Here is a 17,213-nt window from a genome sequence, read left to right as displayed (position 1 = left end):
ATAATGATTTATTATTTATATTATTATATTTATTACTATATACTATATATATATATATATATATATATTACTAAATTCGTAATAAAGGAAATAAATGAATAAATAGATAGATTGATAAATATTAATATATCTTTTTCATCTAATAATATAATCTTATAAATACTAATAATAACAAACGAGTAAAAGAAAAAATATATAAAAAATATAAAAAATATACATAGTATACTAAGTACATACATACATACATACATACATGTTGAAAATTACTAATAATAATAATAATAATACATACATACATACATACATACATACATACATACATACATACATACATACATACATACATACATACATACATACATACATACATACATACATACATACCTACATACATAATACATCTATACAAAGCTAAAATCAAATATAAAAAAAGAAGCGAGATAGATAATATCAGATCTTATAGTAGCGCTAGTATAGTACCTCCTAAACATAACGGGAAGAAAGAAACTTCAAGTTCAATTCCAAGTCCAATTCCAAGTCCAAGTCCAAGTCCAATTCCAAGTCCAATTCCAATTCCAAGTTAATAAAATAGAATAGAATAGAATAGAATATATATATATATCTAGTATATACTTGAAGATTTTTCTTATCTACTTGTCTATATCCCCCATCCCCCTCTATCCTCCCTATCCTCCCTATCCTCCCTATCCTCCCTATCCTCCCTATCCTCCCTATCCTCCCTATCCTCCCTATCCTCCCTATCCTCCCTATCCTCCCTATCCTCCATTTCCCTCCATACCCCTCTATCCTCCATTTCCCTCCATTTCCCTCCATACCCCTCTATCCTCTATCCCCCTCCATCTCCCAACCCCCACCTAACTCATCCCACCTAACTCATCCCACTAACCCCCTTCTTCACCCATCCATCCATTCAATCCCTTCCCCTCCCCACCCCTCACTACTCCCCAAAATATCATAGTACATATATCATAAATCATCACCCACTAGATTCCTTCCTTCCTACCTACCTACCTACCTACCCAGAGATAATTTCAAATCAAATCAAAAACAATTTCTAAAACCCAACTGTCATTTTTCGAATTCTTCAATCGTATTAGATCACATCACATCACATTACATACACAAGACACAAATCAATCTCCCAATTCCGCGAGTAAAAGAATTCATTTAATCTAGTCCAGTCTCGTCTAGTCTAGTCCAGTCCAGTCCAGTCCAACCGATAAAGTTAGATAGCAAGACTAAGACCGAGACCGAGACCGAGACCAAGACCCAGAAATACTTAAGTAGGTAGAAGGGTATCAACTTCTCCCATGCCAGTCAACCAACCAACCACTCACTCCTTTCCTCTCCCCATGCAGCCAACCAATCCATCCCCATCCATCCACCAAAAAGACTTTTATAAATCCCATGCAAATGATCCATCCATCCATTCATCCATCCAGCGTGAGTTATAATGCAATGCCATAAAAAAGAGAACGGATGTACCATCATGCTATGCTATGCTATGAAAAGCCATGCCATGCCATACCATGCAAGAAACAAGCTCGCGATACATTCTCAAGAATTATCAAAAGCAGCAATAAAATGAGCCAAGGAACAGTAAGAGAAATTCATGATGTTTAGTAGTTGATTATTGGCCAGCCTTCATCTTCCATCCACCAATTTAATCTTCATAAGCATCACCATACTCCCACATACCCTGGCGATTTTGTCTAGCCTCAGTTTGACTTTGAGTCAAACTCTTGATAACATCCGCAAATCCCTTCTCCCAACCCTTCAACTTAGTTGGAACCATGCTAAGACCCATAGCTACGATATCATTATTGATGCTATCGTTCAAGTTTTGACTCTTAGCATCGAACAATGTGACATACAAAGTTCCATCTGGAGCTGTATAATCGACATTTGCGACGAGTTCCCTGTCGGCGGTGTTGTGAATAATATATCTAATTGCTTCATTCATATAATCCTTGTCTGTAGGAAATTGAAGAAGAGTTAAGATAGCATCAACGGCTTGTGGGCGAAGTTTTTGCGTTGAAAATTGTGGTTGTGAAAGTGGTCGGAGACGAGACCAAGGAATCTTCTCGCTGTTACCATAATCGATATAAACAATTTCTGCTTCCTTAGCAGTACGATCATTGGAGCGTATGCGACCACGATACCATTGACCATCCTCGGAAAACTTGGCCGCAACGTAATCGCCAGCCTTTGGTGGACCGGGGAGACCAGTTGAGTTGGATGGGTTCAAGTGGAAAGACTTGAATTGAGTCATCATGGTCTCAAGAGCCGAAGTACCAGTACCAATGATCTGGAGTTTCAACTTTCCATCATCATTAACCTGGGTGACAATAACGTCTCTGTAATCCTTTTCTCTCTTGATCTGAGTGACTTCATCATCATTGGCAGGCTGGTATTCCTCTTCTTCCACATCTAAAGATGGATCCCAATCTGCCCAAAGACCTTTTCGAGCATCCTTTGCGCGCTTTTCAGCTGCTAATAATTCCTTCGAATTTCCGGATTGTTCGGCAGAGTGTTGATGAACAGTTGCATAACCTTCCTCAACCAAGATTTTACCAAAGCTCTCCTTGTTGATGTAAAGTTCACCAATGAAGCCACCAACCTTATCGGTATTATATACATCGATTTCAACATCACGTTGTGATAATCTTCGTGTGGCTAAATCGTGTGCTTCCTTGCCAAATGGTTCGCTCTTATCGCTTGGATTTCTAGCAGATTTGGGAGCTCGAATACCAGCAAGAACAAAGTTGAGTTTAATGCCTTCACGAGGCACGAGTACAACAAATCGGCCGCCTCCTTTGACAAAGTCAACAATGGCCGGGATTCTCTTTTGTCGTTGCAATGATCCAACATGTAGCTTAGCCTTTTGGACAGTCTCAGATGCATCAGCATATTGCTTTGCCTTTGCGGCCTTTCCAGACCACATTCCTTTCTTTTCTTCCTTGGCTTTCTCTTGTGCAGCCAATAAATCATCGTAGTTAGGAGCGCGATCGGTGTCATCTCTTCGATGACGGATTACGGAAGCCCAACCTTCTTGAACCAATTGCAATCCAATATTCTTATCATTCAAAGTAACGGTGGCAACTTCCTTTGCATCATAATCCTCAGTGCCTGGTCTTGAACCATCGATGCTAATTCGGACATGTTTTCCGATCAGGCGTTTTCGAAGGAATTCCTTAGCTTCGTCTCTAAAAGGTGCTTCAGATGACTCAGTAGGTCTAGGTCCACGAATACTACTAATGTTTATGCGCTTCTCAACACCTGCCTTGTTCTGGACAAAGATTTGATCGGCGCTGAAAATTTTGGTAACAGTTGCTTCAAGACTTCCACCTGCACCGTTGTTCTTTACAACATGGTCCTTGAACAGACCGAGTTTAGCATGTTGTGCACGCTTTTCAGCCTCACGTAACGTTGCCATGTCTGAGCCAAGGAGTGTTGAATGGAAATCGGTGCATCGTGCAAGTCCAGCTTCGAGGATGAATTTGGCAATAGTTCCCTTGGGATGGATAACTGAAGCAATGAGTTGATTTTGTGGGCTAAGTCCAAGAATATGGATTTTAACATTTCTTTGCAATAGTCTTTCCTCGACGAAACGTCGTGCTTCGTTTCCAAATGGTTCCGCAGGAGCTGTTTGTCCATTCGATGGGTTGACTCGCTCAGTAGCTGGTGCGCGAATACCAGCGACCAAAGTCATAACTAATTATTGTCAGTTGATTATTTCACATACTTGAATCTGCTTAAACCGACCTTGAATGTGCTGTGTAGGAGTAACAATCAAACGCACAAGCATTCGATCACCACTCAATATACGTTCGACCAAACCATCCACTGTTTTTCCCTTCCATGTATCTAAGAAAGACTCTGGGTTGCCCATGTCATGCTGGACCTCGATACGTCCACCATTTTCTTGCCATAGACCCTTGTCTTCACTGCGTGCGGTAGCTTCGTATAAACGTAAGGCGTCGAGTTGTTGAAGGGCCGATTCCGAATCTTCCTTTCGGCCAGCATCTTCTCTCAATTTAAGCCAACCTTCCTTTATCATTTCTTCCGGTAGTTTGGTTCCATCATTGAGAAAAACAAGTCCATATTCGCGCTTAGTATTTGGAATTTGGTACAAGACTTGGAATTGTACAACCTTGCCCACTACTAATTTTCGTAAGGCATCGCGAGACTGAAATGCAAATGGTTCGTCACCTTCCTTTCGCAGATGTGGTGAAGTGCAATAAGCCAAGGACAAAATGCGCTCGAGATCCGGGTTCTCAACTGAGGTAAGTACAAGACTGTCGCCGCTCAAGACGGATTTAACTTTTGCTTGATTGAGAACCATTTTGCTGTAATCAGATGGAGGTACGTTGGCAAGTCGTTTCTTTCCGAGTGGTGGAATGCGGGGACTAGGAAAAGGTTCAGGTAGGTTAGCAGATTCCTGAGAAGCTTTTGATACCGATGAGCTGCTAGAAGATTTGCGGTCATTAGAAACGCCTGCCGCAGAGCCAATCTTGAATGTTTTGACACCCATTTTGATTATAATGAAAGATTCAACAATGGTGGAGGTATAGGTATAGGTATAGGTATGCGTGTAGTGGGAGTTGTAATTCTTGTTGTAAATTTATTGAATTCGTGTAAAAGAGAGTTGTTTGTCTCTGCGATTTGAGTTGCAGATACTGGGTAGGTTTAAGTAGTCTAGGCGTCGCGGTATGATATTGAATCTCGTCAAAGCAATACAGTAGAATGTTTTCGTTTATATGTGTTCGAGATACAATCTGCTGGATGCCGTATGAAAATGTGGTTTGCATGAGAGTGAATCTCGAAGCAGGATGTGCGAAATCGAAATTGAAAATTAGACTTTCCAGATCTGGGTTATAATACTTTTCAAAGGTGAAGCTCCTTCTCCGGTTTGTGGTTGAGGGTCGAATGAATTGATCATGGTGAAAATCGACAAATTGAAGCTACTTTTGGGAGAGTAGTGACTAGTCATCAATTTCCCCCTTCTCATGAATTCACTTCTCTCATCCAATGAATCTACTCCCAGTTTCTGATTCTCAATTCGTTCATCCATACCTAGCTGGAGGTCGGTAGCCTTCTCAACACCTCCATTTAAGTGGCGTAGAATGCGGATTGCGGCAGGCAGTTCTTGTATACATATGCGGTGAGGGTGAGGGTGAGGGTGAGGATGAGGGGAAGGAGGAAAAGGGAATATTGTACAACTTACATATGGAATCAAGTAAGATGCAACAGATAGTAAAAAGATGCAGAATACAAATTTAGATTCAACGAGCAAGAGAATCGAGAATATCAGGTATTCCAATTCTCTTTAAATAGTCAATTAGATGGTAAAATGATAAAGATGGAAAGAGGTCAAGTGTTCTCTTGGAGCTTCATCATCCATTTAGATGAGGCTACATTTTATATAATTCCATTACTGTAAGGTCCCATTGAACCCTTGATGTGGGGTAAGGATCTGGAAGAGATCATTGGTGCATGAAGCGAAGATGTATTTCCATGGAGCTGTAATCCATGTTGTCCGGAGATCATGTTCGAAATGTATGGTTACCCTTCAGCCAGCTGAGAGGTATATGTAACGTACACTGTCTTGGGTGGGTAGGTGAGAACTCTGTTGTAATTTGCTGTAATTTGCTGTAATGTAATGTCATGTAATGCAACTGAAGTGAAAATAGAGAATGATGTTAATTTCAATCCTCGCGTACCTACCTAGGTAGTAGTTATAATAAGCAAACTTCAATGGCGGGATAACCGGTCAACGGGAGCTTAAATCTATATAAATCAATGGACCCTACTTGGGCGAGGGGCAACAACGTTAGCCTCGGTCACCAGGACAAAATGATGCAATATTGTACTATATATGCCAAGTAATTAGGTATTGCTTGTTCTTTGTGAAGCAAACTTCGATTCAATATAGGAATTTGTAAAAATCACATATAACAGTACTCAACACTCGAATCAAGCTTACCACACAATCATTGACTTCGGAGCTGAGATGAACATAGCTTTTTTCTATTCGCTTCAATAATTCATAAATCATAAGTTGACCAAAATCAGTGGAGTAAAACGACTGCTTTTCTGTTGAAACTAGACACAGCAGGCAAACTAAGCTATACTATTCATACCCCTTTTCCATGTTCATCAGATCATATCATTTCGTTTCATACCATTTTGTGTGCTACACCATTTATGCAGCAATACCAATGACACCTATGGGAATATTAGTAATGTGTTCAATACCTGCATCTCCAGTGAATGAATGACATACCACAAGCTGGTCTGGTTCCGGCGTTACCAGTCTTCTTGGACTCTTCGTTCTCTCCCTTACCGAGATCATCAGTTCCGGAGTGGACAACAACGGTACGCTGAGGGCTGTTAGCAATCACATATCAATGATGCGAGAGAGTACATACGCCAATGACGCTCAATGGACCAATCAACTTAATGTGACTGTCTTGAACGGAACCAGTAGCATTTCCTTGGGCATCAGTCTTGAAGTTTCCAAGATCACCTACATGGCGAACCTCGTCGGTGGGAGCACCGTGGGTCTGACCGTGTGGGTTGACTAAAATATCGAGTCAGCCTTATGTTCCGTTGTATGTGTATTCCACCCAGAGCTTGAAAAGCGTACAATGAGGACCGGCAGATGTGCAGCCGTTAGTGTTGTCACCGAATTGATGAACGTGCATGCCACGCTCAGCATTGGCATCGTTTCCGGTGATGTTCCATGTGATGGTAGTTGGAGAGTTCTCTTCGGATTGCTCAAAGGTAACGGTACCGGAGATCTTGGAGTCACCTCGGACGGTAGCGACTGAAATGGAAAGAACCAGGGTTAGTATATATTTTATTCCATACTTGGAACCGTGAAACAACGAAAGATAAAAAAGGAATGCAAGATATGGGGATGATGTAGATGAGATGCTTGATTGAGATAGTTTACCCATCCGGGTATCCCATTGACAGAGGAAATGTGCTCAAAAGCTCTCTAGCTGACCCCGCCATTGGTTACAGCATCAGATATGTGGGTGGGGGCGGCAGAAGTCGATATTGGAGATATAAAACTTACCTGCTTTAACCATTTTGATGGATTATGTTATGAAATCTGTTGATTTGGGAGTTTTTGAGGTTTTCAATGAGAATTTGGAAGTTGTGGTCGATTGCAAGAACAGTAGAAATAGGAAAGAAAGAGGGGTGGGAACTCGTTGGAAGCTTTGAACATTCCATACCGAAAGTGGGGTTTGGTAAATGGCAATTCATCTGCACGATTATCAATTCAATCATCTTTATTTCCGAACACCGGTGACCGGACGTTGCTGTGAGATTACATAATCGTTCGTCGTTGTCAAACACTGACGTCGATGGAAAGCTAATAACTTCACAGTACCAGCGGAGTAGTTAATATCATGTAAATGCTCAGAATTGAGTTTAATATCGAAGCTGTATGTTTGAAATTACAGACAAACGGTATGCCGATATTCAAAACTCTATGGCTGGCACAACGAGCCTTGAATATCTCAATCTAATGCTCTGGTACTCCTTCTCAAAGCGTCGCTCTTTGAAGTCTTCTCCATCGTCGCCAAGCTCAGAGTCGTCCTCATCCATATGAACACGCCGTTCGTCGCCCCGTCACTAATTCTCTCCGAGATGCCCATAAAATCAAAAATGCCCGTATTTGCTTATATCGAGAATCAGAGGACAGAACTTTTCCGGCAATTGTCTTCCTTGCTGGGTTTTTACCAGGCACCAGTATTGTAATCGTCAATAGCTTCGATACCGCAGCACATATGAGTGAGGAATTCCCGTAGCTGTATAAGCATATACCGCTAAACCATACTATGTACAGCAAAGATATATATGCTGCTGCCAGTTTCACTGTGATTTTCATGCTCTCCCTCTGTACGGAGAAGCCTGAGGATATCCTTGCCCATATACAGCCACTGTTTCGAATATTTCATTCATACGACTCCATGCCACTGGCAGTCATCAGTATGATAATATGGTAGCCACGGTAATTGGTCTTCTTTATTGCCACGGCAGGTCAAAGTGGTGAGTACATATTGACTTGATGTACAGAACGCAGTGCCTCCTTACCCCTGAATTTCAAGCGCCAGTGCTTTTGCTGTAAGGTTCGCAATTTTCGTGATCGATTGGATTATTTTTGCCAAGACACATAACACAGTAGTGTTCCTCATACTGCCTTTGTCAATGAAGGTCCCGCAATCATACAAAAGTCAACGCTGTCAGTCTATAGGAGGATATCAAATAGGGGTCTCGGGAAAGTAAAACGACTGAAAGGTTTTCTGAACATCATTCCGCCCAAACCTCCACATGGGCTAAGTACGAAGAAAGAGCCGTTTGGAAAAGATTCTTATCAAAAGAATTACTTGGCGAACTTGGCTACCAGAGCCCACAGATATCTTACAATCTGACCATGCGCTGGCTAATTGTGAATCAGTGGTGACACGTGTAGGGATAATTTATAGACATGGCTGTGATATTAAACTGATGAATGGCGAGATGTAGAAGAAATTGGAATGCCAACAAATGTGAGGATAGAATGGAGCAAGCGGTCTTTGTTAACACTGATAAAACATGAGATATTCAATGTTTTCTCTGTGCTCTGAAGTATGAAGTCTGAAATTTGAAATCTGAAATCTGAACTCATACTCAAGTTTGATGTTACTAACTTCTCTTTCATCACATGGGATCCACGTGGAATGTTGCTTCAAGGAGTTCGGTTTGGAGAACTACTGGAGACCCTTCACCCTTCTAAAACCTCTTCTGGTACAAGATTGACGATCAATATTCGATATCATTGATCCTCTCGATCCTGTACTTCATCTAACCTAAGGGCTTCGGATTGGGGACCCGATCACAGCTTTAAGAATAACCTTACTTGAGACGATTGACATGATTGACGTGATTGACGTGATTGACGTGATTGACATGATTGACAGAAGTAGGTGGTATGCTATGACAGAAAATCCAACATCAGATCCTAGATTCTAGCTTGCTTACCTTTGATATATCATGTATCTGCATTCTGTGCCGCCGTCTTGCATTTTTGAATGATATTAGCCACACACACACACACACACACAGCCCTACCATGAGGCTTATCCCATTCTTTCCTTTCTTTTTCCTGTGCCATCCATCATTGATGTGAATCCATCCCTAGATGGTAATGTGTGAGCGGGGCGAAGTCTTTTGGAGTGATAACACCAATGGTATGATGATGAATGAATGAATGAATAGCAAAGACATTGGTTGACAATGACATTCCTCTTTGAATGGTAAAAGGGCTGAGATATATGAAAGCATGAAAGTATGAAGATACCTCGTATGTACATATGAATGAAAGAATGAACGAGCAAATGAATACCAAGCTAATAACCTGGAAGCTTATTTATTGATGGGTTGATTGATTGAATTGCTTGACGCGTACAAACTACCAGGTACTTTTACCCCCATTGATCATTAATTGAGAAAGGTCTAGATATAGAATTTAATCTTACAATGATTTAGATCTTGTCATTATAATTACATCTGGGCTTAAATAACCTTTTGAAAAGTGGTGGTCAATCAAACCAATCAACATTCGAGAGCTTGCGACGACACTCAGCTGCTCCAGAACGTCTTATATGGTACAATGGAATAATAAATATTACCGACCTACGCTACCTGGGAAGTATACAAAGATAAAGACCAAATCAGAATCAGAATCATAATCAGAATCAAAACCAGAATCAAAATCAAAATCAAAAGCATATACGACTTCACACACAACAAACACATAGAACTACCTACCTCTCTTTGAATAAGACAAAAGATACAAGGCTATACCATCTTCTACTGGACTCATTTATTCCTTATTACTCAGTCATTCGCTTTTATTTAAATAACTCCTACAAATATCTTAATCTTCTTGGAAAACTTTGCTTATTATCACAACATTCCCTTCCCCCGCAGAAAAATCCAAAGGTCAAAGGATCAATTGTTAGTCCCCAGTCAAGATTGGATTGCTCTGATACGGAGACTCCGAATACCCGCATCGAAATCTCCCACATTGTCGCAAAACCTGGGCAAGCAAGCATTTTTATTACACGACACCGCGCATAAGCTCAGCATTGAGACGACGACCTTTCTTGATTCTCTGGAAAATTCGACGCTCCCTGACGCTCCATTAAAATCGACCGATTAGCTATCTTCCCCCTAAGCACAATCTCCCAACGACCAGCAAATGGGAATCATCTCGACTGTCTAATCGCGCGGAGCAAGCCAGATGCTCAGAAACTAAGATACAATCATAATAAGCTGGCTGGTCGATTCGCAGATTCCCAGGTTTCTTATTGTACATACGAATTCATTAGGAACTTGAGCTCTTGCGCAGACAGATTCTTGTTATCGCAACCATGTCCTTCCACGCAAATGGTGGGCGACGCTACGGACATGTACCTCCAGCACAATACGGTGCACCAACAGGTCAACCCTCGAATAACCCGAGTCAAGGCTTGCATAGGCAGTCTAGTTTTGACAATGGAGATGATGCTGCATTTTTTGACCCGGGTAATAGCGGATACCAACCTGCCCCGCCATCATCGGCGAGGGCTTCAATGCCATCAGAAGAATTATACATACCAAATAACTCAATGAGCCCGCAATCGCCTGGCAGATCGTCATTTGGAACACCTGGTAGTCCCGCTTTGTCGGGATATCAACATCAATACCAACCTCTGAATGGATCTCAATCCCCCTCACTTCCCCAACAGCCTGCATACAACCCCCAGAACTTTGCCAGGTCTCAGTCGCACTCGCAGCCTTCACAATATCGTCCTCAACCCTCATATAGCCCGAGTATTTCCAGTCAACACCAATATTCGAATTCTACATCGTATAATCCTGCAGCTTATCAGCCATCGCAATATCCCACACGCGCTTCGTCTACTGCCTCTGCGTACAACAATTACAACAATTCCTATGCGCAAACTCCTACCTCTACATCGGCGTCCTATTGGTCATACAATTCTTCTTCTTCATCGCCTCCAGCTCGCGCAAGTGCTATATACGAAAGTTACATGGATTCGCCACCTTTGAGAAGTCCAAGCTATGCTCCTCACTCGGCTACTTTACCCCCAAGACAGGCTTCATATAATCCACCGCCTTCTACAACTCCATATCCAACTAACGGGGACAATTTTGCTGAAGACGACTATGATTACAGGAGAACTACACAAATGCCCACATACCCGAATTTCCCCGGTGGTGTTCTTCGAGAGAATTCAACTGACTCCATATCTCAAGAAATCCCTCCTATTCCTCCGCCCAAACGTTCTTCGACAAATTCTTCAAATGCCCCCGTGATACCTATGCCTGCCTCTCCTGGAACCACACTACAGAGACACCCAACGCAAAGACCCTTACCTAGTGCGCCAATGGAACAAGGTGCCGGAGATGAAGATGATTGGGGTCTAGGAATACAAGGTAAGACAGATGAAGAACTTACCCAAGAACAAATCTTTGCGGATATTGGAGATGCCCTTGGAACTTCCCACCGGAATGGAGACCTTCTGGATGGTGAATTACATCGATATGACTCAAGAGCAACTACTGTTCATTCTGGTACTGGTGTTGACCGTTTTCCTTCTACAGCTTCTACATTACATACCGAGGGAACTTCTTACGATAATTACGAAGATGACGAAAGCGATTTGGAAGCAGCTGCTGGCCTCGAAGCTATGCGCATTGCCGAAGAACAAGAATCCCATGGACTAGGTTCGGGGGGCTTGAGTTTTGGTGGACCATACGAAGGACAACCATCATATTACGAGGGGCAACCATCACATCAATCTCAGCTACCTCAAGGGGAAAGTAGTGATAGTGATTACAAAGGTATGGATTTAGGCCTCGCTGGCGGTGGCTACGACGCACATATGTCTTATGGAGATGATTTTGCTGGTATGAGTACAGAACATAGCAGTGAGATGGAAGATCAAAGTCGACCATTACCGACACCGCACCAACTTAGTCGTTCTGACAGTCGCGCTCAAAGAGGTGGTTTGGGAGGGATGGCTGACTACTCCATGCCCGGCGAGGGTGAACTTCATCCTTTCCCTGCTTTTGAAGAAGCCAGGGTTGATAACTACGGTACAGGCGGTCTAGAAAGGCCAACTTCTCATGCTCACCGGTTGAGCTTTGATGAAGGTGATGAGAATTCAATTCAATCTCGAATTTTAGATTCTCGGCAAAGTGGTAGGTCTGGAAGTGATAGCCCCCCGAGAGATGAAATTCCAGATATGTTCTACCATCCGGGGATGACTCCGGGATCTTACCAACGGCCTCTTCCGGCAGTCCCTCCGATGTCCGAAAATAGGACACCGCAATTACAACCAGCTGGCTCTTACCGCAATTCGCATGGTTATTCACACTCCTACTCTTCCAGTGTCGACAGCGCGAGGCCGTATCCTCCTAGTGGACCGGAAGCATACCCACAAAATATACTTCAGCCGGCCCTTCAATATGTTCCCAGATCATCATCTCTTCATAGTCACAGCAATACTGCACAAACAATACCTCCCGTTCGCTCGAAAACAGATGCCGAGGAGCGTCAAACCAGAGCAAAGGGCAATAGACAATCTATGCTTCGCTCGGCTGCAGGACTAGATGGTTATGATGCATCTACTCCAGCGTCTCTAGGGACGCTTGATCTACCCGCCTTGCCAGCCGGCCGCCGTAAGAAGTTTTCACCTGGAAGGTTATCAACTGCCGAATTGCGCAGGTGTACAGAGCCATGGGCTTTGAGTGGAATTGCAGGTTGGATACGAGAGATGGCTGGCGGGGAGACAGGAGAAGGCGAATCAGATCTCCGAGTAAAGACTATCGAAGATGGCCTTATAGCCCTGTTCACCCACATGGTACCAACCATGAACACAGCGGATGCAGAAACCCTTAGTGAAAAAGTCGTAAAGTCTATGTTCGACGCTGGCATTTTGGTGAAAGATGAAGAGTGGGTCAAATTTGGCCAAGGTGAAGTATCCGGTGTATTATGGCAATTGACAGGGTCAGGATGCTATGCGCCAAAGGTTCATGAACATGAAATCGAAGGACGATGTTATTCACATCATTGTACTCGCACACTAAAGAAGATCAACTTACAGTCCCAAACTCTGGAACCATCTAGAAAGTCCGAGGACTGGATCACTTTCTTTAAACTAACAAAGGAAATCCTTGGGGGTGTAACCAAGAAAGAGATTGAGTTACAGAATAACCTCCATGAGATAGTCATGTCGGAGGATATCTACATGGATCAGATTAACGTGTTACGTATATTGTATCGAGATAATCTTGCTTCGTGGCAACCTCCCATCATCGCAAAAACGAAGATCACAAAATTTGTTGCTTCTGTTTTCGGGAAAGTCGAAGCCATTAAAGATGTTAATGAAAATCATCTACTTGCACAATTAAAGTACAGACAAAAAGAGCAAGGACCTTGGGTGACGGGCTTCAGCGACATTTTCAGAGAATGGATAAGGAAGGCCAAGTCCGCATATATCGAATATGCTGCTGGGTTCCCATACGCCACTTATCTGGTTCGAAGAGAAGCAGACAGAAATATTCTTTTCCGCCAATTTCTAGACCAAGCTCGAGACAACAAGCTCTCTGGTCGTCTAGACTGGAATACATATTTGAAAGCCCCGATCACAAGATTGCAGCGCTACGGTCTCCTCCTTGGTACTGTTCTCAAAAATATGACCAAAGATAGCGACGAGAAAGCAACTCTAGCGATAGCCATTGAAGAAATCAAGGCAGTCACCCTAGAGTGTGATGCTAAGGTTGAGGAACAGAGTAGAAAAGTTGATATGATTGAGCTCCAGTCGAAGCTCTATCTTCGCCCTGGCATGGAGCGTGTCGAGCTCAATCTGGATCATCTAGGCCGTGAGCTCCTTCATAGAGGAGATCTGCAGCGTGCAGGTAATAATCGATTCACCTGGTTGGAAACTCATGCTATCCTCTTTGATCATTACTTTGTCTTAGCCAAGAGTGTTATTCAACGAGATGCCAATGGTTTGCGGAAGAAGGAAGTTTATGATGTATCAAAACTTGTGAGTGTTGACTAACCTCCAGTTATATAGCACTACTGACATGCATTTTAGCCGATTCCAATGCAGCTTTTAGTTCTCGAGAGCAGTGACGATGATCCAGTACAGAAATCCGCTGTGAAGGGTATTGGTGCTGTCACGACAACTGTCGCCAAGACTACTCCAGCAAACGCTGCCGAAGCAAGGTTAATGCGTACTGCCACGAATGCTACTAGCGGACTTGAGCGAATGCAAACATTGGAGCACACAAACTCTAATAATTCAGTCTCAACTACAGCTTCCGTGACAAGACTTAATTCGAATAATATGAATGACAACGATGCAAAGGTCATGTATCCATTCCGTATCAAGCATCTGGGCAAAGCCGAAGTTTATACTCTATATGCTCCATCGGCCGCAAATCGAGACAAGTGGTGTGATAAAATAATCGAAGCGAAAACTCGTTATGCAGCGGCTCTTTTTGCGCAAAATGCTGAGCCTTTCCGTCTTAAAGTTGTTGCTGATAGTGCTTTTGCTTATGACAACTCAACGATCTATCAGCAAAGGGCTCTCATTTCTATTTCTGGTACGCCACTAGATAGAGCTGTCAGGGACATGGAACACAGTTATGGATCAAAACCTCGGCCGTCTCCGGTATGCAGAGCTCAAGTAAACTGCGCAGTATCGTTTATGTCATATGGGAAACTTTTGATTGCAATTGGAACGGATTACGGGGTTTATATCTCTGAGGCATCAAATCCTCGAGGATGGTCAAGAGTAAGTACAGCCTATCACCAATTTCAACAAACCTTAAGCTAATTTTGATAGGACTATTCAAATGCCCAAAGTTACACAAATCGCCGTTCTCGAAGATTTCTCCCTGTGCATCATCATTGCCGACAAATCTTTGGTTGCATATCATCTCGACGTAATCATTCCTGCTTCAAACTTTCCTGGGACCAATACAGACTCATCTCGACGAGCACCTCAAAAGCTCTCCGGTGCTCGCGACGTATCATTCTTCGCTACAGCTCGTATGAAAGAAAGAACCCTAGTCTTCTACAAGAAAAAGGAGAGTCTTCACTCCGTCTTCAAAGTTCTAGAGCCAGTTGTTCAAAAATCCTCGGAGAAAAAGTCGCGTCTTTTTGGTAAACGTTTCGGTGGTAATACTGAATTTTTCCGTGAATTCGACGAATTCTATATTCCAACCGAATGTTTCACCATCAATCTCTTCCAATCTTACATTGCCATCTCGACTCAAAAAGGATTTGAACTCTTGACCCTCGACAAAAAAGTACCAATGAGTATCCCAGATACCAAAAATCAAAATATAGCATCCATAGCCGCTCGACTCCAAGGTCAAAGACCTCTAGGTATGTTCAGGCTTTCTGATGCTGAGTTCCTTCTATGTTATGCGGAATGTGGTGTCTATGTCGATAAACATGGCGAAGTATCTCGATCCGTCATCATGGAATTCGTAGGAAGAGCTAAAACGGCAGCTATGTATGGTGCCTACTTGGTACTCTTCGATAGCGATTTTGTCGAAGTGAGGAATGCAGAGAATGGTAGATTGAGACAAGTTATTGCGGGTAGTGATGTAAGATGTCTTGATGCGGGTACAAACCCTCAGGGAGCAGGCGCAAATTCTATGGCTACTATGAATCCGATGGGTGGCGCGGGAGGGGCTATGAATAGGACGTTGAAGTTGGCAATGGCACATCCGGAAATTGTGGGGAACCAGATCGTGTTGGAGATGGTGCTTAATGAGGGGCATATGGAATAGGTGACGAGGTTGTGAGCTAGTGTGTGATTGTGCAATCGTGCGAACGAATGGAAAGTTGGCTCGGGGTTAAAGGAATGGGCAGAGGAGGATTAGATCTTGATTGATAATGATATGAATGAATGGTTGGGCAGGCGAGTCTTGACTCTGACTACTGGACAAAAGGAGATGGGTCTGATGGGAGGGAAGGGATGGATGGAAGGGGGGAGGAAAGTGTTTTTATGTGCATATAATACCATACCACCAGTTGTAGCTGGCGTTTTTTTATAGAAATTATGGATTGATTGATGAGGAGTTTTTATTTTATGATGATTCGTCTTTTTCTGTTTAAACTGTTTACTCTGAATATATCTTCTTTTTTGTAATTTTTTTTTGTATATAAATCTCTTGAAATAACTTTGAAAGTTGGAATGAAATCTGAGAATATGATATTGGTAAACAATTACATTCTAGAGAGGGATACAGATACAGAAATTTCTGGATCTTGGGTGGATGGAGTATCTGGTTTGTGAATTTGATTGGCTTGTGTAGAATAATTAGGAGTTGGTTGTGTGTATTGTATGTGTATTGGGGATGAGGAAGGGAGGAGGGGGAAAGGGGGATTCGGTGGAGGATTTGGATGGGTTGTTGGATTGATATTTGATATTCGATGGGGGGGGGGGGGGTTGAAGATGGTGTGTGGTATGATATATGTATGTATATATATATGATATATAAACACTAAGATTAAAGTTCTGTGCTTTAAGAGTCAAGAGTCTAAAGGGTTCGTTTTTCTTACATTCTGGGAGGAGAGGTTTGTATGACGACCATTATGAGTGAGAGATGCTGAGTATCTCGTCACTTTTTGAAAACCTCTCATTTTCCAACATGTATGTATCTCTTATATACTCCTCTAAAAATACCTTCTTTACCCGACTCGATTATTCTCCCAGATGCTAATTCTATGAACTTTCTCCTCATATCACTTCATGATCAATCTGTATCATCTCAAGAAGGAGGAAGGAACAGGAATATTAACCGAAAGATTACGAGTTGTAGCATCACACTTATGTTATGATAAGTAATACTGATACTGTCGACTCCGAAGTATACGCTATTGAATTTCACATTTCTAGATCATAGCTTTCATCTCATTTTTAGAGGAATTATCCAATCCCATTTCGTTTTCGTTTCGTTTAAAGTCATTGTTCTGAGAGAACCAAACGATGTATGTTTTCCAAAGCATCCAATATAGATGAGATTGGTATCAGAAACACAAGCGAAGGTCTGCAAGGTATGTAGGTAGTTCTTATGCCAGCTAATGAAGATGGATAAGATCA

General features: G+C 42.4%; 3 protein-coding genes across 3 annotated transcripts; 1 reads left to right on the top strand and 2 right to left on the bottom strand.

The window, feature by feature from the left end:
* Positions 1 to 1,684: 1,684 nt before the first annotated feature.
* EAF02_010091 (uncharacterized protein) lies at positions 1,685 to 4,555 on the bottom strand (the record flags this gene model as incomplete). The annotated part of the gene is made up of 2 exons (XM_038906139.1): positions 1,685 to 3,735; positions 3,787 to 4,555. 2 exons carry the CDS (start codon positions 4,553 to 4,555, stop codon positions 1,685 to 1,687), a joined length of 2,820 nt encoding a protein of 939 aa, XP_038753866.1.
* Positions 4,556 to 6,001: 1,446 nt separating this feature from the next.
* EAF02_010090 (uncharacterized protein) lies at positions 6,002 to 7,247 on the bottom strand. Its single transcript, XM_038906138.1, has 5 exons — positions 7,106 to 7,247; positions 6,671 to 6,850; positions 6,453 to 6,604; positions 6,308 to 6,404; positions 6,002 to 6,249 (listed from the first exon to the last, which is right to left on the bottom strand). The coding sequence occupies exons 1-5, from the start codon at positions 7,116 to 7,118 to the stop codon at positions 6,227 to 6,229; spliced, it is 465 nt and encodes a 154-aa protein (XP_038753865.1). The 5' UTR covers positions 7,119 to 7,247; the 3' UTR covers positions 6,002 to 6,226.
* Positions 7,248 to 10,451: 3,204 nt separating this feature from the next.
* Positions 10,452 to 15,897, top strand: EAF02_010089 (uncharacterized protein; the record flags this gene model as incomplete). Its single annotated transcript, XM_038906137.1, has 3 exons — positions 10,452 to 14,138; positions 14,190 to 14,884; positions 14,943 to 15,897. 3 exons carry the CDS (start codon positions 10,452 to 10,454, stop codon positions 15,895 to 15,897), a joined length of 5,337 nt encoding a protein of 1,778 aa, XP_038753864.1.
* Positions 15,898 to 17,213: the final 1,316 nt, after the last annotated feature.

Source organism: Botrytis sinoallii, assembly GCF_014898435.1.
Source record: "Botrytis sinoallii strain Bc 23 chromosome Unknown BSIN_024, whole genome shotgun sequence".
Taxonomy (NCBI): Eukaryota; Fungi; Ascomycota; class Leotiomycetes; order Helotiales; family Sclerotiniaceae; genus Botrytis; species Botrytis sinoallii.
This window is presented reverse-complemented; position numbering and strand designations above follow the sequence as displayed.